At 56.6% G+C, this 19,712-nt stretch overlaps 2 protein-coding genes across 6 annotated transcripts in view; both read right to left on the bottom strand.

Annotated features, from left to right (window-relative positions):
• LOC140903349 (occludin-like) overlaps window positions 1-3,700 on the bottom strand; it is a 25,850-nt gene extending 22,150 nt beyond the window's left edge. For both annotated transcript variants that reach the window (XM_073324525.1, XM_073324524.1), the window contains exon 1: window positions 1,093-3,700. The gene's annotated coding sequence lies outside the window, so the exon portion shown is untranslated. The remainder of the gene's footprint in view (window positions 1-1,092) is intronic.
• OCEL1 (occludin/ELL domain containing 1) lies at window positions 3,701-19,712 on the bottom strand. 4 transcript variants are annotated; one of them, XM_073324522.1, is made up of 7 exons: window positions 19,539-19,712; window positions 7,808-9,023; window positions 6,437-6,630; window positions 5,832-6,003; window positions 5,586-5,665; window positions 4,705-4,755; window positions 3,701-3,822 (listed from the first exon to the last, which is right to left on the bottom strand). In XM_073324522.1, the coding sequence occupies exons 2-7, from the start codon at window positions 8,933-8,935 to the stop codon at window positions 3,780-3,782; spliced, it is 1,668 nt and encodes a 555-aa protein (XP_073180623.1). In that variant the 5' UTR covers window positions 8,936-9,023; window positions 19,539-19,712; the 3' UTR covers window positions 3,701-3,779. The 4 variants fall into 4 exon arrangements, with proteins under 4 accessions (XP_073180623.1, XP_073180620.1, XP_073180622.1 ...); XM_073324519.1 differs by lacking the exon at window positions 19,539-19,712 and adding an exon at window positions 11,764-11,920; XM_073324521.1 differs by lacking the exon at window positions 19,539-19,712 and adding an exon at window positions 11,824-11,920.

Raw genomic sequence — 19,712 nt, 5'->3', positions numbered from 1 at the left:
CACCACCTCCTCTCTTATTTCACCTGATTAATAAGGCTCTGTTTTCCCAGGCCTGCAGCTGGGAAGCCCACAGCAGCTCAGGGCAGGGTTTGCTCACTACACGCCCCTCGTGGGTCTCCACCCGTCTGTCCCAGCACTAGCAAATAATACGCTCCCCTCACACGCGCGTGTGCTCTAGTCAGTCCTTTTTAAAAAAAATCCCCAATGTTTTTCTTTCCCCAAGAGAGCCCGCGATAAGGTTGGTGCTGTGTTCTCGCTGCCAAACCTCCTTTCTTTGGCCAGGATTCAAGTTTCAAAGACAACAAAAGCTCCCAGTGCTTCTAAAAGCTGCAGTTCCAGTTTGATCCCAGACCCCAGAGAGAATTTCCAGACCCAGTGAAGTTGACTCCGACACCTAAGCCCTTTCTGCAAAGATTTTGCAATTCCACCTCTTTCCTTAACCGGGTTCTTTAAATTGCCCAAGATTTTTGTTTAGCAACCACCTTGCTTTATTCAATTGAGCCAGTTAAGCTTGTTTTCATTTCTGTCCTAGCTTTGTTACTCTAGAAATAAACAAGATAATAAACAAAATAAACAACGGCCCCTCTAAAAGCCCCTTAACAACAAACAAGGATTTAAGCTTTGAAGGAAGCAGCTGGTGAACATTCACGGTGTTGTGCATCGAAGGCGAACTCTCGGAGGCAGATCTGTGTGAATTCAGCCTTCTGACCTCATGAGAAGAATTTTTCTAGGCCAGGGTCTCAGCTAGCATCCATTGCCATTGCTCCACTGAGGTCAACGGGGCCAGACCCCTACCTGGCTGCAGGTTGACTGATACCCGCTGGGAATCTGGCCCCCTTAAGTTCGACAGAGCTTTAAGAAAAGGAGTACTTTTCTTAAAAGCATCCGATGAAGTGAGCTGTAGCTCACGAAAGCTTCTGCTCAAATAAATTGGTTTGTCTCTAAGGTGCCACAAGTTCTCCTTTTCTTTTTGCGGATACAGACTAACACGGCTGTTACTCTGAAACCTGACAGAGCTTGAGACGATCCTGAAACATATGATGCAAAAATAAGGGAGCAGCTCTCCCCTGTGAAGCGATCAATACACCTTACCTTAGATTGCAGAAGCTGTCTCCAGGGCCAGCTGCGCCCGTCTCTGGCCTTAGTATTGTTGGTAAACGTGCTGCTTTCCAGCCTGGTGCTGCCTGTAGACGGGCCCCTGGCTCAGGGCGCCATTCCTGGAGCCGCTGCCTTGCGAAGGGGGTTGGCTGGGTTTCCTTTAAAAGCAGCTACCTGGGTCCCCTCTGTTTTCCTCCCCTCTTTGTTCATCTTAAAATGGCAGCCCAGGGATTAATCATTACTAGGTGCACAATCATTAAAAACAACCCACCAGCCTCCTCCCGCTGCAGCCAGGCCGAAGAGAAGGCTTGTAACTGCAGGAACCTGGCACAGCTGGAGTCAAAAACTTGGCAGCAGCAGATGGAGTGCTTAAATCTCAGCTCCCTGTTCCAGCGTGGACATAAATCGCCTTGTGTGCAAGACTCTGATCAAAGCGCCCGGCTGCGTGGCTGGTTTGACTTTAACCCCTTCTATTGGTCATGCACATGGACCGACGGGGGAGCAGCCCCCTAGGCATGGTTGAGCTGCCTCTCCCTGTCTCAGTCGGGCCCGAGAGGTCCTGCCAAGCCACAAGGATCCCAGCCCGGCACTTGGATTTTACTCCTCTTTAAGTCTTGCTCCCAGTGCGCCCCCCGCTCTTCATGGGTGCAGTGAGTTTGTGGGGTCCCAGGCTTTGCAGTCAGAGGGTGTCTCAGCTGAACGGCCCACAGGGCTTGAAGTTAAATATGGGGCATGTTGGCAGGATTGGGGCCTTAACTAGCTCTGGACGCCTTGTTGTTTCCAATTTTTAAATAAAAAGCAGCTTTGTAAGTGGAGAAAGAACCTAAAGCCAGGTGTGTTGCAGTGAACGTGCGAATAGCAGGGCTGCTCCGACCAGCTGCCCGCACCGGGATGGCTGTCAGTCAGGGTGTTCTGAAATTCTCCCTCTGCAGCTAGCTTTCAGCACTGGTCACTAGTGCTAACAATCCACAGATGCACCAGGGTAGCTCATCATGGGTCTGTCTACACTGCATTGTAAACCCAGGCTTTTCCAAGCCCATTCTTGAGTGTCCACGCCGCACTGTAAACCTGGCTTTACAACTGCTGGACCCGAGTTGCACAGCTGGGCTAATGGCTTGAGCTGCATCCACACTGCAACATGACAGGGCTCGGACCCCAGTCACAGCGGGACTCAGGCTCCAATCCATCCCCCAGCAGGCTCCAAGGACCTGGGCCTTGAGTGTTTGCTGACCTTAGTCAGGCTGATGTGTGTAGCCAGGAGGCTCAAACCTGAATCAGAGCCTGGGCTTAGTGTGCAGGGGAGACACACCCCACGTCGTCTCACTCTGCTCCCTAATGACCACATGGGGACGGCCCAGGAACTGAACCTGGGACCTTCCCAGGAAGAGCACGAGACTTTCATGAGCTTGAACTAAAGAAGTAAATCCCCCTGGGGGGAAGCTGCAACAGAGTCACATCCTCTGGGGGGAGGGGGGTGTCTCAGGGCACGGTGAGCAGAGAGCTCTGCTAATTTCCCACGTGATGCTGCTATGACCCACAGTGCTTTTAGCGGAGAGCACGTGTGTTAGCATCCCTTCCCTCACATCTTCCCCTTCGGGGACCCTCTCCAGGGGAATTCTGGCGCAGGGCAGGGCAGATCCTGCTGGCTACAGGGACTTCACACACGGGCCGCCAGGTGTATTTTATTCACTGGAGAAGCCATTGCTCCTTAGGGACAGTTACGGGCACGCCCCAAAGCTCAGTTTTTGCTGCACAGATGAATGCTGCCCCCCTCCTCCGCTGGCTGCTTTGCAGACAGAGTAAGGGAGAGTGGCAATGAAGTCATGCCCGTAAGAGGCAATCTCCAGCCTGGCTCCCAGGGCTCTAGCCAGGGACCACATTACAGGAGTCAGGGTCCCAATCCTGCTCCCGCTGAAGTCAATGACCTGATTCAGACCAGTGCAAGTCCACTGTCCTCAGTGCCATGACTCCCGAGTTTACACTAGCATGAAGTGACCACAGATCCAGGCCCGGGGGCGTTTTATCCTCCCATCACAACAGCTCTCTTCAGCCAGAAGCTTTGTCCAGTTTCACAGCTTCTCCCCAGGGTCCGCCTAGAGGATGGGTCTGGCTGCTGCTGGCTGGAGCAGATGCACCGTGCACCTGGTTACCTATTCCCGTGAGCAGGAGCGATGCACCTCTCCCCACCCCGCCTGAGGCCGCACTCCTCCCACCCCCAGCTTCGGTCCCACCTGGAGAGTGCACACCAGCACTGCTGGTTCCCAGCCCCAGCTGGTGAGGGGGCAGCACAGGGCAGGGATGGTGCCTGACCCACATGTGACCCAGCTGAGGTGTGTGTGTGATGCACAGGAGGCCACAAGGCACAAGCACCCCCATAGGTGCTGGAACTAGGGGTGCGGCCGCACCCCTTGGCTGGGAATGGTTTCCATTATAGACAGGGTTTACAGTTTGGTTCAATAGCTCTCAGCACCCCCACTATACAAATTGTTCAAGCCCCCCTGAGCGCCCCCCCGTGTCCTGTATCCTGCTCTCTTTCAGGCCGAGATCTCCCAGACATCAGCAAGCCCCAGAGTAAATCAGGGCTGGCGGCCAGGGTGTTGGGGCTCAGAAGTACATTGAGCCCTCCTTGGCCGTCCGGTCGTACTCCTGGATCCGCGCTTTGATGTGCGTGAGCTTCTTCTTCAGGTAGTCACAGCGCTCCTGTTTCTCCAGGAAGGTGGGGTCCTGCAGGGATGGGGAACGGGTCCTTTGTCAGCATCACCACTGCTGGATCTGGGCTTCACCCCCCTATCCGCTGCCCGCAGGCATTCACAAAACAATGACCAGAGACTGAACTGGGGAACAGGGTTTCCAAAAGGATCCGGGATTTGCTCCACGCTCCCGACCCTGCGGAGAGCTGCATCCCTGCTGGCACCGACCAGGCCCCGAACAGCTCTTGAGCCAAGCGGAGAAGCAGGGAGCGTTTTCACCTGGGGATGTTCCTTTGTACGGAGTCTGAGCCCTCAGCTGGGAAGGCCAGAGCCGTTGTGGCTGCCCTGTTGTGAGCAGCCCCAGGCAGGCCAGGATTGAGAGACGGCACAAAATCCCGTCAGCCAGTCTGGGGACCCCAAGAGAATCACAGGTTCTATCTGCATCCAGCAGCCACCATAGAGAATCCCCATTCGAGTCATTTGAACCCAGTCTGGCTCTTCCGTACCACAGGGGCTCCGCAGCCACACATGTGGGAATGCCCAAGACCCCCCAGTTGGCCAGAGGGGCCCTGCTCGTTTGGGAGAATTCTTTAGCCAGAAGTGCCCCAAGCACCGTTCAAATGGGGACACGGGCAGGAGAGCCTCAGGGCAGGTCTGTTCAGCTATTGGGATGTGACTAGCTCATGCGGACACACCCAAGCTGGCTTGAATCCGGCTAGCTCGGCCATCGGGGCAGGGAGGTTGTGCTGCCGCGGCGTCACTGGGACCCGAGCTAGCTCAGATACGTCTGCACACTGCAATCACACCGTGATGGGGCGAGCTCCAGGGTGTGCAGCGTCCCCCCGAGTCGGTCTGCCTACTAGCCTCCGCCCCTTGGCTTGTCCCGTGCGAATCCAGCACCATGCCCCTAACTCACCCTCTTTTTCTTCTTGTACTCCTTCCAGATGTTGGAGACCCGGCTCTGTTCCTGCGGAGCACAAAGCAGTGGGTGAGGGGGCCTGGCCGAGCTGTGCCGGACAGGAGCAGGGAGCAGCCCCAGCAAGCCTGGGTCATCAGCAGAGCTGGCGGGAGCGGAAATTTGGCCAGAAGATTTGGAAACATTTTTCTGTTTGGAATTGGCACCTTTCAATTCTGGTGAATCAGCATTTTCCGACAGGAGACTGCGCCCCTGGAATACTGTGGCCAGCTCCAGGAATTAGCGGCTAACCAGCCAGCCAGGGACCCCACCAACACCCTGGGAATAGAGTGGGGGTTAATTTCCCCCCTTCAGCTGGGCGTCTGGCAGGGTAACTGTGACAAGGGCCCGGCTGGGAAATGCTGCTGCTCTTTTGATCTGCCAGCTGGGCTCTCAGATCCCGGAAAACCAGGAACTGCCCCTGAACAATCCTCTGTGTCTTAGGGTAGCTCTGAAGACAGCGGGTGGTAAATAACCAGAACTGCAAAGCCTGGAGTTGGCTTGGATCCCAGCAGATGACCAGCTTCCCCTTTCCTCAATCAGCCCTGGGCGTCTGCTCCGAGTATTAATGAAACCAGCAGGAGCCGTGTCGGTTCATGGGCCACAAGGGTTTGACTTGAACTGGCTTCCTCAAGGAAGCCCCAGCGGAACCCAAAGCACAAAGCTCAGTCCCGCCGGTCCAAGGAAAATTTCCGGACAGCTTTGTCACAAGAGCGACAGCGGCTCCTTTCTTGTTCCTGGGGGCTCAGTCGACCCTCTGATGCGTCTAGCCTCACGCCGGAACCAGTCTATGGCTTAGGCCACATTGTACTACGTGCTTCTGCTGCAGGTGGGTTCCCTACCTGTCTCCAGCCCTGGGCTTCTTTGCCAACACTGCGAGAAAGGGGCCGACCAATTCCAGTGGGTTTTTTGTGGCTTGTTCCTGTCCCAGTAGGAAATCAACTGAGACCCGTCAATTCATTCCACCAAACATTCCTCACTGCTGAGCCAGGCAGGATAGGAAGTGGACCCCTAGCGGTGGAGAGGCCCCACATCCCAGCCCCGGCTCCGACCTGCCCGTGCCGTGCCCCCTCTGGTTAGCAACTGACCTTCCTGCTGGGTGTGAGACGCGGCAGCCGCCTCATCACGGCGTCCAACTCCTTGAACTTCTGCAGCGCCGCATGGACCTCCTGGTAGAGCTCCTTGTACTCCCCGTACTGGTCGTTGAAGACGGCCTTGTACTTCTCTCTCTCCTCAGGACAGCAGATCCCCGGGTATTTCCTACCCAGCCCCAAGAGACTCTGTGATAGGTGGGGGGTGGAGCTGGCAAGGGATGGATCCGCGAATGGTGGGAAAATGTTAACACGTGGGGCAGGAGGAAATCAGGGACTTCTTAGGAAGGAAAGTATCTGCAGACCTAGGTGGGTGCTCAGACATCATGTGTATTATCATCGTACCTAGATGCAGTGACTTGCTCAAGGTCATCCGGCGAGCCCGTCACAGAGGCAGGCATTGAACCCAGGTCACCTGGGTGCCAGGCCAGAGCCTCAGTTCCCGGGATGGAGAGTGACGCAGAAACCCAGTGCTGCCGTCTTAGCACCCCGCCCCGCCCCTGCTAATGACCGTGCTAAACTCACCAGTGCATAGCCCTGAGCCAGCCTTCGCCTGCTCCCGCGGCCGGGGACATGGATGGGGCGGGCGGGTCGTTACTTACACAACATAGTCGGGGACGATGTGTGGCTGCGGGGTGTGCCCTGTTGGGATGGAGCAACTCAAGGCCCCCAACTCCTCTCCCTTCTCGGAGAACGCCAGCTGTTTGGTGACCTTCCTGGGGAGGCTCCCGGACGGCATCACCTCATCCTGGAAGACGATCCGCTTGGGTCTGGCTTGCAGGAGGACGGGGTTGTGCTTAAAGAGACAGAGGGGAGTGAGGCTCAGCAGCAAAGCGGCAACCCACATGGGCCTCAAATAGTGAGCTCCTAGAGCCTAGGTTAACACCCCAGGCCCCATAGCCCACCTCCTCAAGAGCAGCCTCCCATCTCTAGGCATGGCCTAGCCACTGGAGGGAGACCTTGCCTAGGAAGGGTTAGGCAAGCCCCAACCCCTCAGCCCCATGCAAAGGGCGAGGGCACAAAGCGGGTGTCTGCGCTGTAGGCAGGGGGTGTGATTGCAGCTCCTGTAGATACGGAGATCAGCACTAGCTGGGTAACAATAGCAGGGAAGCTGCGGCGGCATGCCCAGGACCCTGGGTAGGGACCTGAGCCGGCTTTGATGTACTCCAGTGCGCTACGTCTGCAGGAGTGGCAGTCACGCACGTCCCAACGGCTGGGCAGAAATACCCGGAGAGAGGGAGGCTCCTGCCGCACAGAGCCAGCGAGCTGCCAGCCGCCAGTCTGAGTGACGGCCGTCTCTGACGCAGCGGGGGCTGGAGATGGATGGCTGCTCCAGAAGGAGGATTCATGCATCTTTGGAAGGCTCCGGTTCGTGGGTCCCCCACATGGAACCATTTCCTGTTCCTAAGGAGTTAATCCCCCAGCCCTCAGTATAACCACCACTGTCTCCAGCTCAGGGTTTGCCCTGACCCTTGTAGGACTCTCTGCCACAGCCTCACCCCACACAATGCAACTGTGCATGGGGCTGGGGGCATAGGGCCAGGTTACTCACAGCCCTGGCGCCCTTTTATACCAGCTAGCCAGGCACGAGCCCCCAGGGGAGCTCCCCAGCACAAGGAACCCCCTGGGGGGCCTGGGGGAAGCTGTGGGCAGGCTGGAGGAGGGAGGGGGCGTCTCAAAAGTAGAAGGGGGTGTGGCTTACGGGGCACTGCAGGGAGGCAGAATGCAGGCCCACCTAAGGGCCTTTGAAGCATGGGTGGTGAAACAGGGCACCCGCGGCTTAAGCTAGGGGCCACACCGGCCCCTGTAGCCCTGAAACAGAGGTACCAAGTGCCTCCCCTCCGCCCCTGCCTGGGGCGAATCCTTCCCGGAGCCAAGCGAAGGCGCTGGGCCCTGGGGGCAGGGAAGGGGGCAGAAGCGCTAGGAAGCGGCCGCCTCCTGCTCCGGGGCAGGCGTCCCTGGGGAGGACTCACTAGCGCTTCAAAGGCCTCCCGCTGCTTCCTCGCCATCTCATGCCTCCACATCTTCAGACACACCAGCGCCCCGGCCAGGTAGAGCAGGGTGGTGATGAAGAGGAAGGCGATCGCTGCCACCTGGCCCCCTTCCACCCGGCAGAAGGCAGCTAGGAGCGGGTTGCTGGCGAACAAGGAGTAGCACAGGCCGCCACGGTTCACGTCGTTGACGTAGGCGATGGCCGCCCCCATGTAGAGGAGGAACAGGATGATGTTGAGGGCGAACTCCGTCAGGGGCCACCAGTGGGAGTCTAGGAGGATGGTTCTATAGTACATGGTGACCCCCAGCCCCAAGAGGATCACTGTGACCAGCCACGCCAGGCTGGCCACCACCAGCACAAAGGGGGTCATGGGGCCGTAATAATTGTACCCGTAGCCCCCCCCAAAGAGGCCGTCCGACAGCAGGTTCCCGCCGTACAGGTTGTACCACTGGGAGTCCTTCTGGACGTAGGCGCAGACACAGGCAAAGACCATGCCGCCAAAGAGCAGCTCCAGCCCGGCCATCAGCCTGAGCAGGCCTGGCCATGACTTCATGTAGGAGTACTTGAGGTGGTAGGCCTCCAGCTTCTCCTCATAGCTCGGCAAGGCGGGTTGGCCCTGCTGGCTCTTGGGGGGAGACATCTCTGTCTCCTGGTGACACTCAGAGGGGCTGGACCAGGAGGGTTCCTGGAAACCGCTGCTGGAGCTGCCATCACGGGCTGGCCTGCGGCGATCTAACAACGGACTTACGGGTGGAGAGCTCTGGGCAGTGGCGTAGGCCAGCGGCAGGAACGGCTCGGGCTCTCGCCTCCATCTTTGGAAAAAGTTCTTCCACGACGGCGGGATAAAACGCCTGACAGGCTTCAAGTGAGAGGCCTCTTGGTCCTCTGAGCTGCGGGGGACGTCCCCGACGGGTGGCTGGGCGGGCAGGGGAGGCTCACGGGTGGAGGAATCAAAAGAGTCAGACAAGTCGCTCTTGCCAGGGTAGGACCTGCCGGATGCCCTGATCCAGGCTGGTGAGGGCCACATTTGCCAGGAGGAGTTTAGCGGGTCTCCGTCTGACTCCACGATAGGCTGCCTCTTCTCCCTGGAGGAGGTGGAGTTCGCCATGTCCAAGGAGTCATAGCATTTCAGTCCCTAGTCTCATCAGCACCGCTGGGACCGGGGGGAGCTCCCCTCTCTCCGATATGGCCAGGCCCTGTTGGAGCAGGAAGGAAGAAACAGGGCCAGGTTAACGCTGAGGGTCATAGGCTCTTTGCTACAAGCCCATTCGTTTATTCATTACATCAGCAAATAAAATTCCCTTGGTGAGAGTTGGCACCCTGCTCTCTCATCCCACTCTCCATTCCCGAGCACCTGCAGCTCCCATTGACTTCAGCTGCAGTGGCCTCCTAGCCCTATGATGGGCAGTGTGGTCTAGTGGCCAGTGGCCAGGAGACCTGTGTTCTTGTCCCAGGCCTGCCCATGGACCTTGGGTAAGTCACTGCCCATCTGTGTGTTTCGCTAGCCTCCTCTTGTCTGGTTAGACTGAGCCCTTCAAGGCAGGGGCTGTCTCATACTGGGTACGTACAGCGCAGCGGGGCCATGGTCTTGGGGTGGTGCTGCAGGTGTTCCAGAGCAGGGCTTAGAACCCAGCAATGCCCGCGCTCGGACCGCGAACCCCTCTCCTAGAGTGTTGCCTTGGGCCTGCAGCTCGTTCCCCGTCGGCCGCTGCTGATTGATAAATGTTCAGCACCAAGGGAACAATCTGAACATAAAGAACGTAAGAACGGCCAGCCTGGGTCAGAGCAAAGGTCCATCTAGCCCAGTACCCTGTCTTCCAACAGTGGCCAATGCCAGGTGCCCCAGAGGGAATGAACAGACCAGGGAATCATCAAGTGACCCATCCCCTGTGGCCCATTCCCAGATTCTGGCACACAGAGGCTAGGGACACCATCCCTGCCCAGCCTGGCCGATAGCCATTGATGGACCTCCAGGAACTTATCTAGTTCTTTTTTGATTGGCTTATGGTGACGTCACCACCACGCTTACACTCCAATTCTTCCCCATCTGTAGGAATCGGCACGGTTACGAGCCCCTTCAGCTCTGGTGCATTCCAGGCCCCTGGGCACCCACCCCATTAATACCACTCAAGGCTGGGCTATAATGGGGCAGCCTGTCAGGCCTTAGTGTTGAATATAGAGAGAATTTCTTGGCTGTTTGGGATTGTTCTCAGCTCGTCGCCCAAACCTCAGGGGCCGCACAATCTCTGTCGGACGTGAAAAGCAATTAGAGTGGCTCCGGGCTGGCACAGGCAGCTTCCTCCGGGGCCGTCTTCCCCTGCAAACAGGCACGAGGACAGGCGGCTTTCATTGGCCATTTTGCTGCTCACTTGACACCGCCGAGCGCATTGGGTTCAGAAATAACAGCAGCAGCTAACAAAAGAAAGGCCTCCACGTCTAAGGAGAGTCCCCTCCCCTCCTCCAGGCTGCTTGGTCTTTTTCATTTCTCACTCACCGTGGGCACCTGGCTCAGTAGCACCGCCTTATAACCTGGCTTCTACTCAGGGACGTCCCCTGCTGCTTCTGGGGTGGGGATGTGGCTTTTCCCTTTGTACCAGAACAGCCACCCAGGCAAGGTGGGCTCCACAGAACCACGTTTACTAACGACACACAACATGCAAGGGCTAATTACATCACACTGCCAGCCTGGCTGCCTTCTAAAACACGGTGAGCACCACCAGCCGGCTCACGAACGAGTTAAAGGGATACGACCCTCTGCACTCACCTGACTAACGCCACTTGCAGTGCAGGGCTAACATCACGGGGGTGCCGATCAGCACCCCACGGAGAAAGACACTAAAGTCACTTTCAATTGAAGTTAATGCGCGTGTGTGAAATCCAGAGGGAACACGCCTTTGACCGGGCTTGGGGATTGACTTGGGGGATCTAACAGCGTAAGCATCTGCTTCTTGAGCCAAAGGAGTGGTCCATCTGCCCAGGGAGACTTTGTTCATCCAGAGGGCCACAGCGAGACTGAGCCCAGAAGAAGTTTGGAGCTCCTGTTTTCTATCTCTAGAGGGCCTGGGGGCGTTCACACAGGGACTGGCTGGAAAACAGGGATTCTTGGGTTTTGTTCCAGATCCGAAAAAAACCACAAGAGCTTTGGAAATTTCATCCACCCCCACATCCACCTCCACATATATGAGAATGAGTGAGACACGCTCCCTCCACCTCCAGAATAGCCCAGTGGCCCAGGCACTCACATGGGTGAGCCAGGTTCAAGTCCCCACGCTGCCTGATTTGGAGCAAGGACTTGAGTGTCCTACTCTGTCATCCCAGGCGAGCCCCAGCCCCTTGGCTGTCCCAGACCTGAGACACCTTCCTGATGAACGGGCTGTCCGAACCAACACCTTCCCACCTGACGTCTCTGGTTTGATGAATTGGCATTTTCAAGCAGAAAAAAACATTTCATTGAAAAATTCCCACTCGGCCTTAACTAGCGGGGATCTCATCAGTTTGTCTAGGCAAAGCCAGCTACAGCTGAGCTGCCACCCTGCCTTACCCTGGAGCACACGAAGTCCAGCAGAGAGCCGCACCCCCCCTCCGACCGGGGGCTCGGCTGCCCTGGGGATTCTTGCACGGATGTGGTTGTGCTCTACCAGCAGAGAGCATGGCTTGTGCCCGTGGGACCTACCCTGGCCACACCACTGCAGGCCCCACATTACACGCCCGGGGCCCACTTCTGCTTCCACGCAAATCAGCAGCCGTGGCGCTGCAGTCAGCAGAGTCAGACCGGGTGATGCCGTTGGGAGCCAGGGCAGGCCCGGTTTGTAGGATCTGCACCAGCGGCGGGTATCTTGGGCTGCTCCAGCCTTCCCAGCGTGGCCGCTAACTGCGCCTACGCTCAAGAAGGGAGGGCCCCCGGGATTTCAAACAGAACACGGCGTGAGCCATTACCTGTCCTTCCCTTCTGGGGCCACAGGCTGCGGGGTACATAGGTTCATGGCTGATCCTCACCCTCCTGCTGTCATCCCGGCAAAGTCGGGGTATTGTGAAGGCGTCCGGCCCAGCTGCTCCCCTTGGTGCGTTATTAGCCTCCAGTGAAAACAGTGAGTTAAACATTAACTGTGCCCAGCCGCCAGGCAGCCCCGTGTGCAGAGCCGGGGGCCCTTGTGTGGCCGGATGATAAGCTCCACCCCTGGGGGGGGGGGGAGAGTTCTCATAGAGCGCCCCCACCACTCCACTTCCCTGAAGGCGGGTGGCACTCCGCCCCATGCTTTCCTGCCCATCAGCCAAGCCTTCCTGGTGGCGGGGACGGGGTTACTGCCAGCAAAAATAAAATCTGTGAGAGCTCTGTGCCTGCCAACAGAGATTGTGGGTTCCTATTGACCCCCCGACGGCTGGGATGCCAACAGGATTCGAACCCTCCAGCTTCAGCAGCCCAGTACAGACCTCTCTGCTACTGGAGCTAAAAGAGTAACTCCATGAACCGGCAGCAGTAGCAGGCTAGGACTGGGGAGGCCAATAGTACGGTTATGAACAGCATGAGGGTGATCACTGCCCCCTACTGGCTGGACTCAGCCGTTTACCATAGGCACTATATTGCTAGCAGATAATGAAGATTTTCCTTTAAATCAAACGGTTGAGACCTGGGCCACAAGGATTGGCGTCCACACGGCCTCAGGCCCAGCTCCGTCCCAGCACACCCAGCTGCACTATGGCTAAAGTGTTTCTCCAATCAATTAGGAGGGGCAGGATCATTCACCTTCCTGGGGCTGGGGTACGACCAGCCCCTCCCTCCTCCCCTGCAGCTAATCAGATTTGGGCTGGGACAACATAGAAAACCATCTGCCGTTTGCTGGGTTGTTTTAAGCATTCCACGTGGCAGCGGCACCTTTCTTGATCTTTATCCCCCCCCCCCCCCCCCCGAACGAATCAGGCATGCTTAACCCCTTCGTTGCCACTGCTCTAGCCCCCTGCCCCCTCGTTGCACTGTTAGTATCACTGAGTCTATAAACTTCTCTCTGGCCTGGTCGGGGGGGTCCCAGCCTGGGGCTCATGGACAGATTTCAGGAGGCCTTGACCACGCCCTGTTTCTTTAGATGAGGCGGAGGGGTGTGGGTACAGGACCCACTTTTTGTCCTGTTGTAATAGGAGGTCACAGCCCGCAGGATGGGCTGTGCTGGCAGCAACTTAACTAACAACACTTCATGTACCCTAGGCTATCACTGTGTGGGTCTTTGTCCCCCTCTGTTGGCTGCTCCACATACAGTCGGGCTAGGGGGAGACCCATGAGCCCCTCCAGCTGAACTGGGCCGACGAGATTCTTCATGCCAAGCCCAGAAGCCACGGAAAAGCCACTCCATGCCAGGGAGAGGGATGCGTTAGCAAGCGAGACAGAGCAGCTTTCATCTGAGACACTTCAGGCACCTTGTGGGCATGAACCATTCACCCCCAGCCCCTTCTCTCAGGTCGGGTTGATATTCCTCATTCCACAGATAGGGAAACTGAGGCACAGAGCAGGGCCGTGATTTGATTGAGGCCACAATGGGAGGCAGTGGCAGAGCTGGGCCTGGAACGCAGGGGTCCTGACTGCCAGTCCTCGGGTTCTAACCACTAGACCCTCCCAGCCCCGCATTAGGACACCACAAAGGGCTGCGGCAGAGGGCTTGCCGCACCCTGAAGCGGCCAACGTGACAGCGAGAGACCAAATTAAGAGGCCTGGCTGGGGAGGAGGGTGGGAAATTGAATGTTAAGAAGTCCGAGTCCAGTTAAACACGCCCAGGACAAGTAGCGCTGAGGAGCCACAGGAGCTGATGGCTCTGGTCAACGGGCATCCCTTTGCAGCAGCAGGGGGCGCCCTCCCCCTACAGTTCACACTGGGCCCAAGTTATTTGTGAAGCAGAATAAAGGAGCATCTTTGTCCAATAGACTACAGCACCCCCTGCCAGCCTCAGCCGGTGCCCGCAGACCAATCCCAGGTAGGGCTGGGTCCCCCTTCCTCTCACAGGGCAGCCACCCCGTGACACCGTCCACCCCGTCTCCACGGTGCTCCCAGCCATGCTGGCTCGGTGAGCTTTGGACGCGTGGCGTTTTGCTTCCCGGTGCCTTTAGAGGTCAGGGGCTAAACGAGAAGACCAGGCATGCCACAGCCACCCAGCGCCTGCCGTCCTTTGTTCCTAGCCCTGGTGCTTTAGGTCTGGATGGTCCGGAAATCTCAGCTCCCGGGTAGGGTCAGTTTTCAGGCTTATCATCATTATTACTGAGTCACTGTATTGCAATAGCCCCGGGGTGTCCCAGTCACGGACCAGCCTCCTCGGTGCCCTAGGGGCTGAACAGACATGCAACAAAGAGACCGTCTCTGCCCCAAAGCGCTTCCAGTCTAAACCAGATTAGCTCAACAGTGCGCAGCCCCATAGCTCCCATTCTGACACCCACGGGCAGGTTCTTCAGACCCACCCAGCCGAGCAGTTTGGGGCAATCTGGCCCGGATGGATGGTGGGGGCAGGAAGAGGAGGGGCATCGCCTGAAAGTGCGGGCCTGTTGCACAGGTCTGTTGGTAAAACCTGGTTGGATCGTGCTGGGATCCTCTAGGTTTCCTTACTCAGAAACAAGGCCCAGGCAGTGTGAGAGGAAGATGGGGGGTCTTTCAAGAGCTGCAGGGAGCTTCTTGTAGACACCCTGATAAATCCCTAGTGGGGTGCAGGGCCCTGCACATTTTTGTAGGACTGCCCTTAGCCAGGCCAGCAATAAGAGCCCAGGAAACCCAGGTGCAGGTGGGGGGGCGTTTGTGGGGTCCCCAAGTTGGGTTTGCACTAATTTCACAGCCCCCCATGGTTTGGCTCCTACAAACCCCAAATCTCAAAGCAGAAACCATCGTTGTGGCCATGAGCCACCTGCTCTTGGGCAACAGAAAACCAAGCGAGAGACAAGCCGTTTCCATCCAGGAATCCCACACAGCCTCCCAGGGCAGGTGTTCTTCTCCCTACTTTACCAATGGGGAAGCTGAGGCACAGAGGGGGGGAGGGAGTTGTTCAAGGTCACAAAGCAAGTCAGAATCTTGACTCCCCATCCCTGCTCCTGGCTTTCCTGCTCTAACCACTAGGCGTCCCCGACCCCACCCTCTGAAAGCCCACACTAGAACCCCAGAGTCCTGATTCTCATCTGTCCCTGCTCTAGCCACTGGACTAGACAGCCTCCCTGTTTCATTACAAAGGTTCCAGTTCCCCATCAGTGGGGCCCCACCCACAGCATTCCTGGGTCACCATCTCCCCCATTCCCTCCGGCTGGCCTGCGGCTGGCTCTGGGATCTCGCTGGCCTCCTCCCAGCAGGGGCCTAGGTACTCTGGCTGGCAAGCAATGACCTGCCCGGCTGTCTTCTCATGCAGAGGCCTCTCCTCTCTGGCTGGGGAAGAGCCATGCTGATGGAAGCACTAAGCACTCGATCTGCTCCAAAGTTGCCCTGGCTGGCTTAGGGGGACACTGGGAGCTAGAGAGCCCCAAAGGACCACAGCGTCTGTCTGCGCCCAGCAGCCTCCCCAGAGAATCCCCCTACCATCATTGCAGTCCAGCCCTACACTTCACCCGCCCAGCTGCCCCCAGCTCAGCCAGAGGGGTCGGTTCACAGCATCTCCAGCTAAACCAGCTGTGCCCTGCCTCAGACAGCACCCCCCGGGATAGGCTCAGCTTGGTGAGGCCGGGGAGCCCCGTGGGTCAGAGTCGAAGAGACTGAGCTAACTCCCTGCCCCCACTTGGCGTCTGGACTGATCTGGCCCAGTGTTAAATGCCGGGCCCACCAGGGAACGCACCAGCAGCCGACACTGACCCAAACCCAGCTGAGGGCGGGAGTCCTGTTCTGGGCTTGGCTCACTCAGATCATAAACACAGCCATGGCCTTGGCTTCCCCACTCCCTCCCACTGGTGCCCCCCCATCCTGATCCACAGCCCCTGTCGCTATTCCAGCCCTGGTGCCCCTCAGTCCCGACTTGCAGCCCCCCCCCCCATCTCTGTAGTTGGTTCACGCTGGACTGTCTTTAGTCAGGGGGAGGTGGGGAACCAGCTTGGCACGTACAGACGGGGCCTGCAGAGTGCATCGGAGACGACTCCTTCCCCGGCTCCGGCTCTCAGCAAAGCCAAGGTGGCAGGTTGATGGATGAGGCCGGGACAGCTCGCAGGCTGGATCCATAATGGGAAGGGGAAGCGCCGTGGTTCCCGCACGTGGTTATTGATGTGTTCTTGGCCAAGCGGCAGAGAGAGATGGAGGGGCCGGGCTGGGCGGACGTGGGGGATAGTCACAGAACAGCTGCCATTCCAGCCCTCAATTAGCAGCTGAAGTTCATTTCACGCCTCACAAGGTGCTTGGCAGGAGGATTTTTCAAAAACCAAATAAAAGCAGCCACAATGAACCGCTCCTCCCCTCACCCCCCATGGGCTCAGGCCCTCGCAGGCATGGCCCTGGTTTAAAGAGGAAGGGTCAGAGCTTGAACTTCCTCTTGGCCTCCAGCCTCAGTCACCTGCTCTAGCATTAACTCCCCCCACCCCCCGAGCCCTGTGCATGGTGCAGCAGCTGGCTCTGTGGGGAGGGGGTTATTCCAGGGGGTTCGGTAGCTGAGCTGCCACTGGGATTTTAGGGTATTTTGCCTTATTGTCTCTATGAAAAGGACAAGATCAGGGAGAGGGACACAAGTCTCATACAAGTCAGAGGGCTGGTTCAGAGGGGAGTAGCCAATAGCTCAGGGGCAGATTCAGAGAGAGAACCCAGGAGTCCTGACTCCCTGCCCTCTCTACTCCAACCATGAGACCCCATCAGCTTCACAGAGCTGAGGACAGAACCCAGGAGTCCTGGCTTTCAGCCACCCACAGCACTCAGCACTCCCCTCAAGCACCTGGCTTGCTGGGTGTGAATCTAATACCCCGTATAGAGTCCATACTGATCCCCCTCGAACCAGACACTGCCAAGGGTAGATATCTGGGACACTGCTCAGGCTTGTTCCCTCCCCCCGCCCCCGCCCCCGGACTCTATGCCTGATGCTAATGGCCCAGATGTACCGGTCTGGGTCTCTGCTCACCTGCAGAGGTGCCAAGTCCCCTCCATACTCATTGGTTTCCAGGCTCCGCAGAGGGCACGGCCACTTGCTCTGATGTGATCCTGCCTTGGATGTCTGTGCTCCTTCCCTGCACTGCATGGCGGGGCTCGGAGTGCAGGAAGAGTCAGGCTGAGAGATGCTCCCCTTCCCGCCCCATTAGAGTCACACTCTCCCCATCAAAGCCCTTTGCTGTTTGTGATACCACAGCCCTAAGGAATGCCAGTGAGAGGGGGTGAGCGAGCACCTGCCTTTGCCAGCTGGAGCCGAGGGCCCAATCTGCATCGCCATCCTCTGCACAGTTGCAAAGTAAATTAGTTAATTAATCCATAAAGCCCCCTCAGGGAGGCAGGTGAGGATTATCCCTGTGTTAGGGAGGGGAAAACTGGCACAGACAGGTGAAGTGACTTGCTCAGATTACAACAAGCAGAATGGAACCCAGGAGTCCTGATCCCTCCTCTACCTACTAGAGAACACTCCCTTCTAGAGCTGGGACCAGGTGTATGGATTCCCAGCCCCCCCCCGCTCTAACCACTAGACCCCACTCCTCTCCCAGAGCCAGGGATAGAACCCAGGAGTCCTGGCTCCCCATTCCCCAGGGAGTTAGGAACCAATCCTTCATTTCAAACCCAGGATCAAGCCCAACTGCTGCAGAATGCAATTGGACCACTTGGAATTTGGCCGGGAGGACAGAGGTCATGCCCTGACTCATTGTTAAAGTGCCAGGTGGTCTCTGCTGACCACAGTGGCCGGCCACTCAGCACACTAAAGGAGAGCGACAGGCAGCAAGTCACCCCCACGGGACCTCAGCAGCTCCTGTGCTCCACACAGCAGGTTCCATGGTGTTCATGGAACCAGCCCAGGGACACTGCAAATGCCCTTAAGGCTGCTTGACTCCTCCGTGACCCAGGTCTGGGCTCTTGGGTCAACTCCAACCCTGCTTCAGTCAGTCCCCAGAGATGTCTGCAGCTAAAGCAATTTGCACCAGGCCACATTTTCAGCCCTGAGGTCTTCCTGTGCCCCATCCCTCCAGGTCACGGGATGATCAGTTTCCAAACCAAGGAATGTGGGCAGATGCCCTGTGCTGGGGCAGAGCCTCACCTGCCCCCCATTGGGCCCACAGGTCTAAATTCTGCTCCCACCAAAATCAACGGTAAAGCTCCTATTGGCTTCCACAGGATGCGTGATCTGGCCCAGCCACTAATATCAAGCCTGCAGAGTGAACTGTAGGACCATGACAGCTGCCATCCCAGGGGATTGAACTCATAGATTCATAGACTCATAGACATTAAGGTCAGAAGGGACCATTATGATCATCTAGTCTGACCTCCTGCACAACGCAGGCCACAGAATCTCACCCACCCACTCCTGCAATAAACCTCACCTATGTCTCACCTATGTCTGAGCTATTGAAATCCTCAAATCATGGTTTAAAGACTTCAAGGTGCAGAGAATCCTCCAGCAAGTGACCCGTGTCCCATGTTACAGAGGAAGGTGAAAAACCCCTAGGGCTTCTTCCAATCTACCCTGGAGGAAAATTTCTTCCCGACCCCAAATATGGCGATCAGCTGAACCCTGAGCATGTGGGCAAGATTCACCAGCCAGATACCCAGGAAAGAATTCTCTGCAGTAACTCAGATCCCACCCCCTCTAACATCCCAGCACAGGCCATTGGGCCTATTTACCATGAATAGTTAAAGATCAATTAATTGCCAAAATCATGTTATCCCATCATACCATCTCCTCCATAAACTTATCGAGTTTAATCTTGAAGCCAGATAGGTCTTTTGCCCCCACTGCTTCCCTTGGAAGGCTATTCCACAACTTCACTCCTCTGAAGGTTAGAAACCTTCGTCTAATTTCAAGTCTAAACTTCCCGATGGCCAGTTTATATCCGTTTGTTCTTGTGTCCACATTGGTACTGAGCTTAAATAATTCCTCTCCCTCCCTGGTATTTATCCCTCTGGTTTATTTATAGAGAGCAATCATATCTTCCCTCAGCCTTCTTTGGGTTAGGCTAAACAAGCCAAGCTCCTTGAGTCTCCTTTCATAAGACAGGTTTTCCATTCCTCGGATCATCCTAGTAGCCCTTCTCTGTACCTGTTCCAGTTTGAATTCATCCTTCTTAAACATGGGCTCAAAGCACAAGGCAGTTCACCAAGAGCCAAGGTGCCCCAGACTCACCGCTGTAGCTCAGGCCCAGAGGGGTGCCCAGAACTACAGCTGGGTGACATTGTTCCCCCGAAACTTTTTGTAGCCAAAAATGCAGGTTCGGCAACACCAAAATCGCCTGCGAATTCGTGTGGCTTTCGCCGAACTGGCTCAGTCGGAAAAAACCCTCGACAAAAAACAAATCAAAACATTTTGTTGGACAGTTTCGATTTTTTAGCTCACTGTGTTTTCAAAAAAATGACCAACTGTTCAGAAATGCTCAAACTGGAAACGAACCGGTTCACATTTTGGGCTGAACAAAGCGTTTCCTTTGACCTGAAACAATTTTTCCCCCCCAACTTTGATTTGCCCCACGTTTCAACAATGTTTGTTTTCAGTTCGACCTGGAACAATTCCTTCCCCCTTCTCCCCCCTCGGAATTGACAGTGAACTGAAAAATCCTTTATTTCCCCAGGTCTCCCTGCTATACACACTCACCGGTGAGTTACACAATAGCCAACCTTTGGCTTTCCTGCTGCTCTGTAGCTGGCTCCCTTTCAGGTGTCGGTAGCAAGGGGTTTTCTTTTAATCCAGGATCCCTGAATGAAGGCTTCTCCAAGAGATAACATGAGTATCTCAGGCCAAGCTGACATAGCAGGAGGAGAAAGAAGT

This window comes from Lepidochelys kempii, chromosome 25 (assembly GCF_965140265.1).
Source record: "Lepidochelys kempii isolate rLepKem1 chromosome 25, rLepKem1.hap2, whole genome shotgun sequence".
Lineage (NCBI taxonomy): Eukaryota > Metazoa > Chordata > Testudines > Cheloniidae > Lepidochelys > Lepidochelys kempii.
The sequence above is the reverse complement of the archived record's forward strand: the minus strand, read 5'-3'. Positions and strand labels throughout refer to the sequence as shown.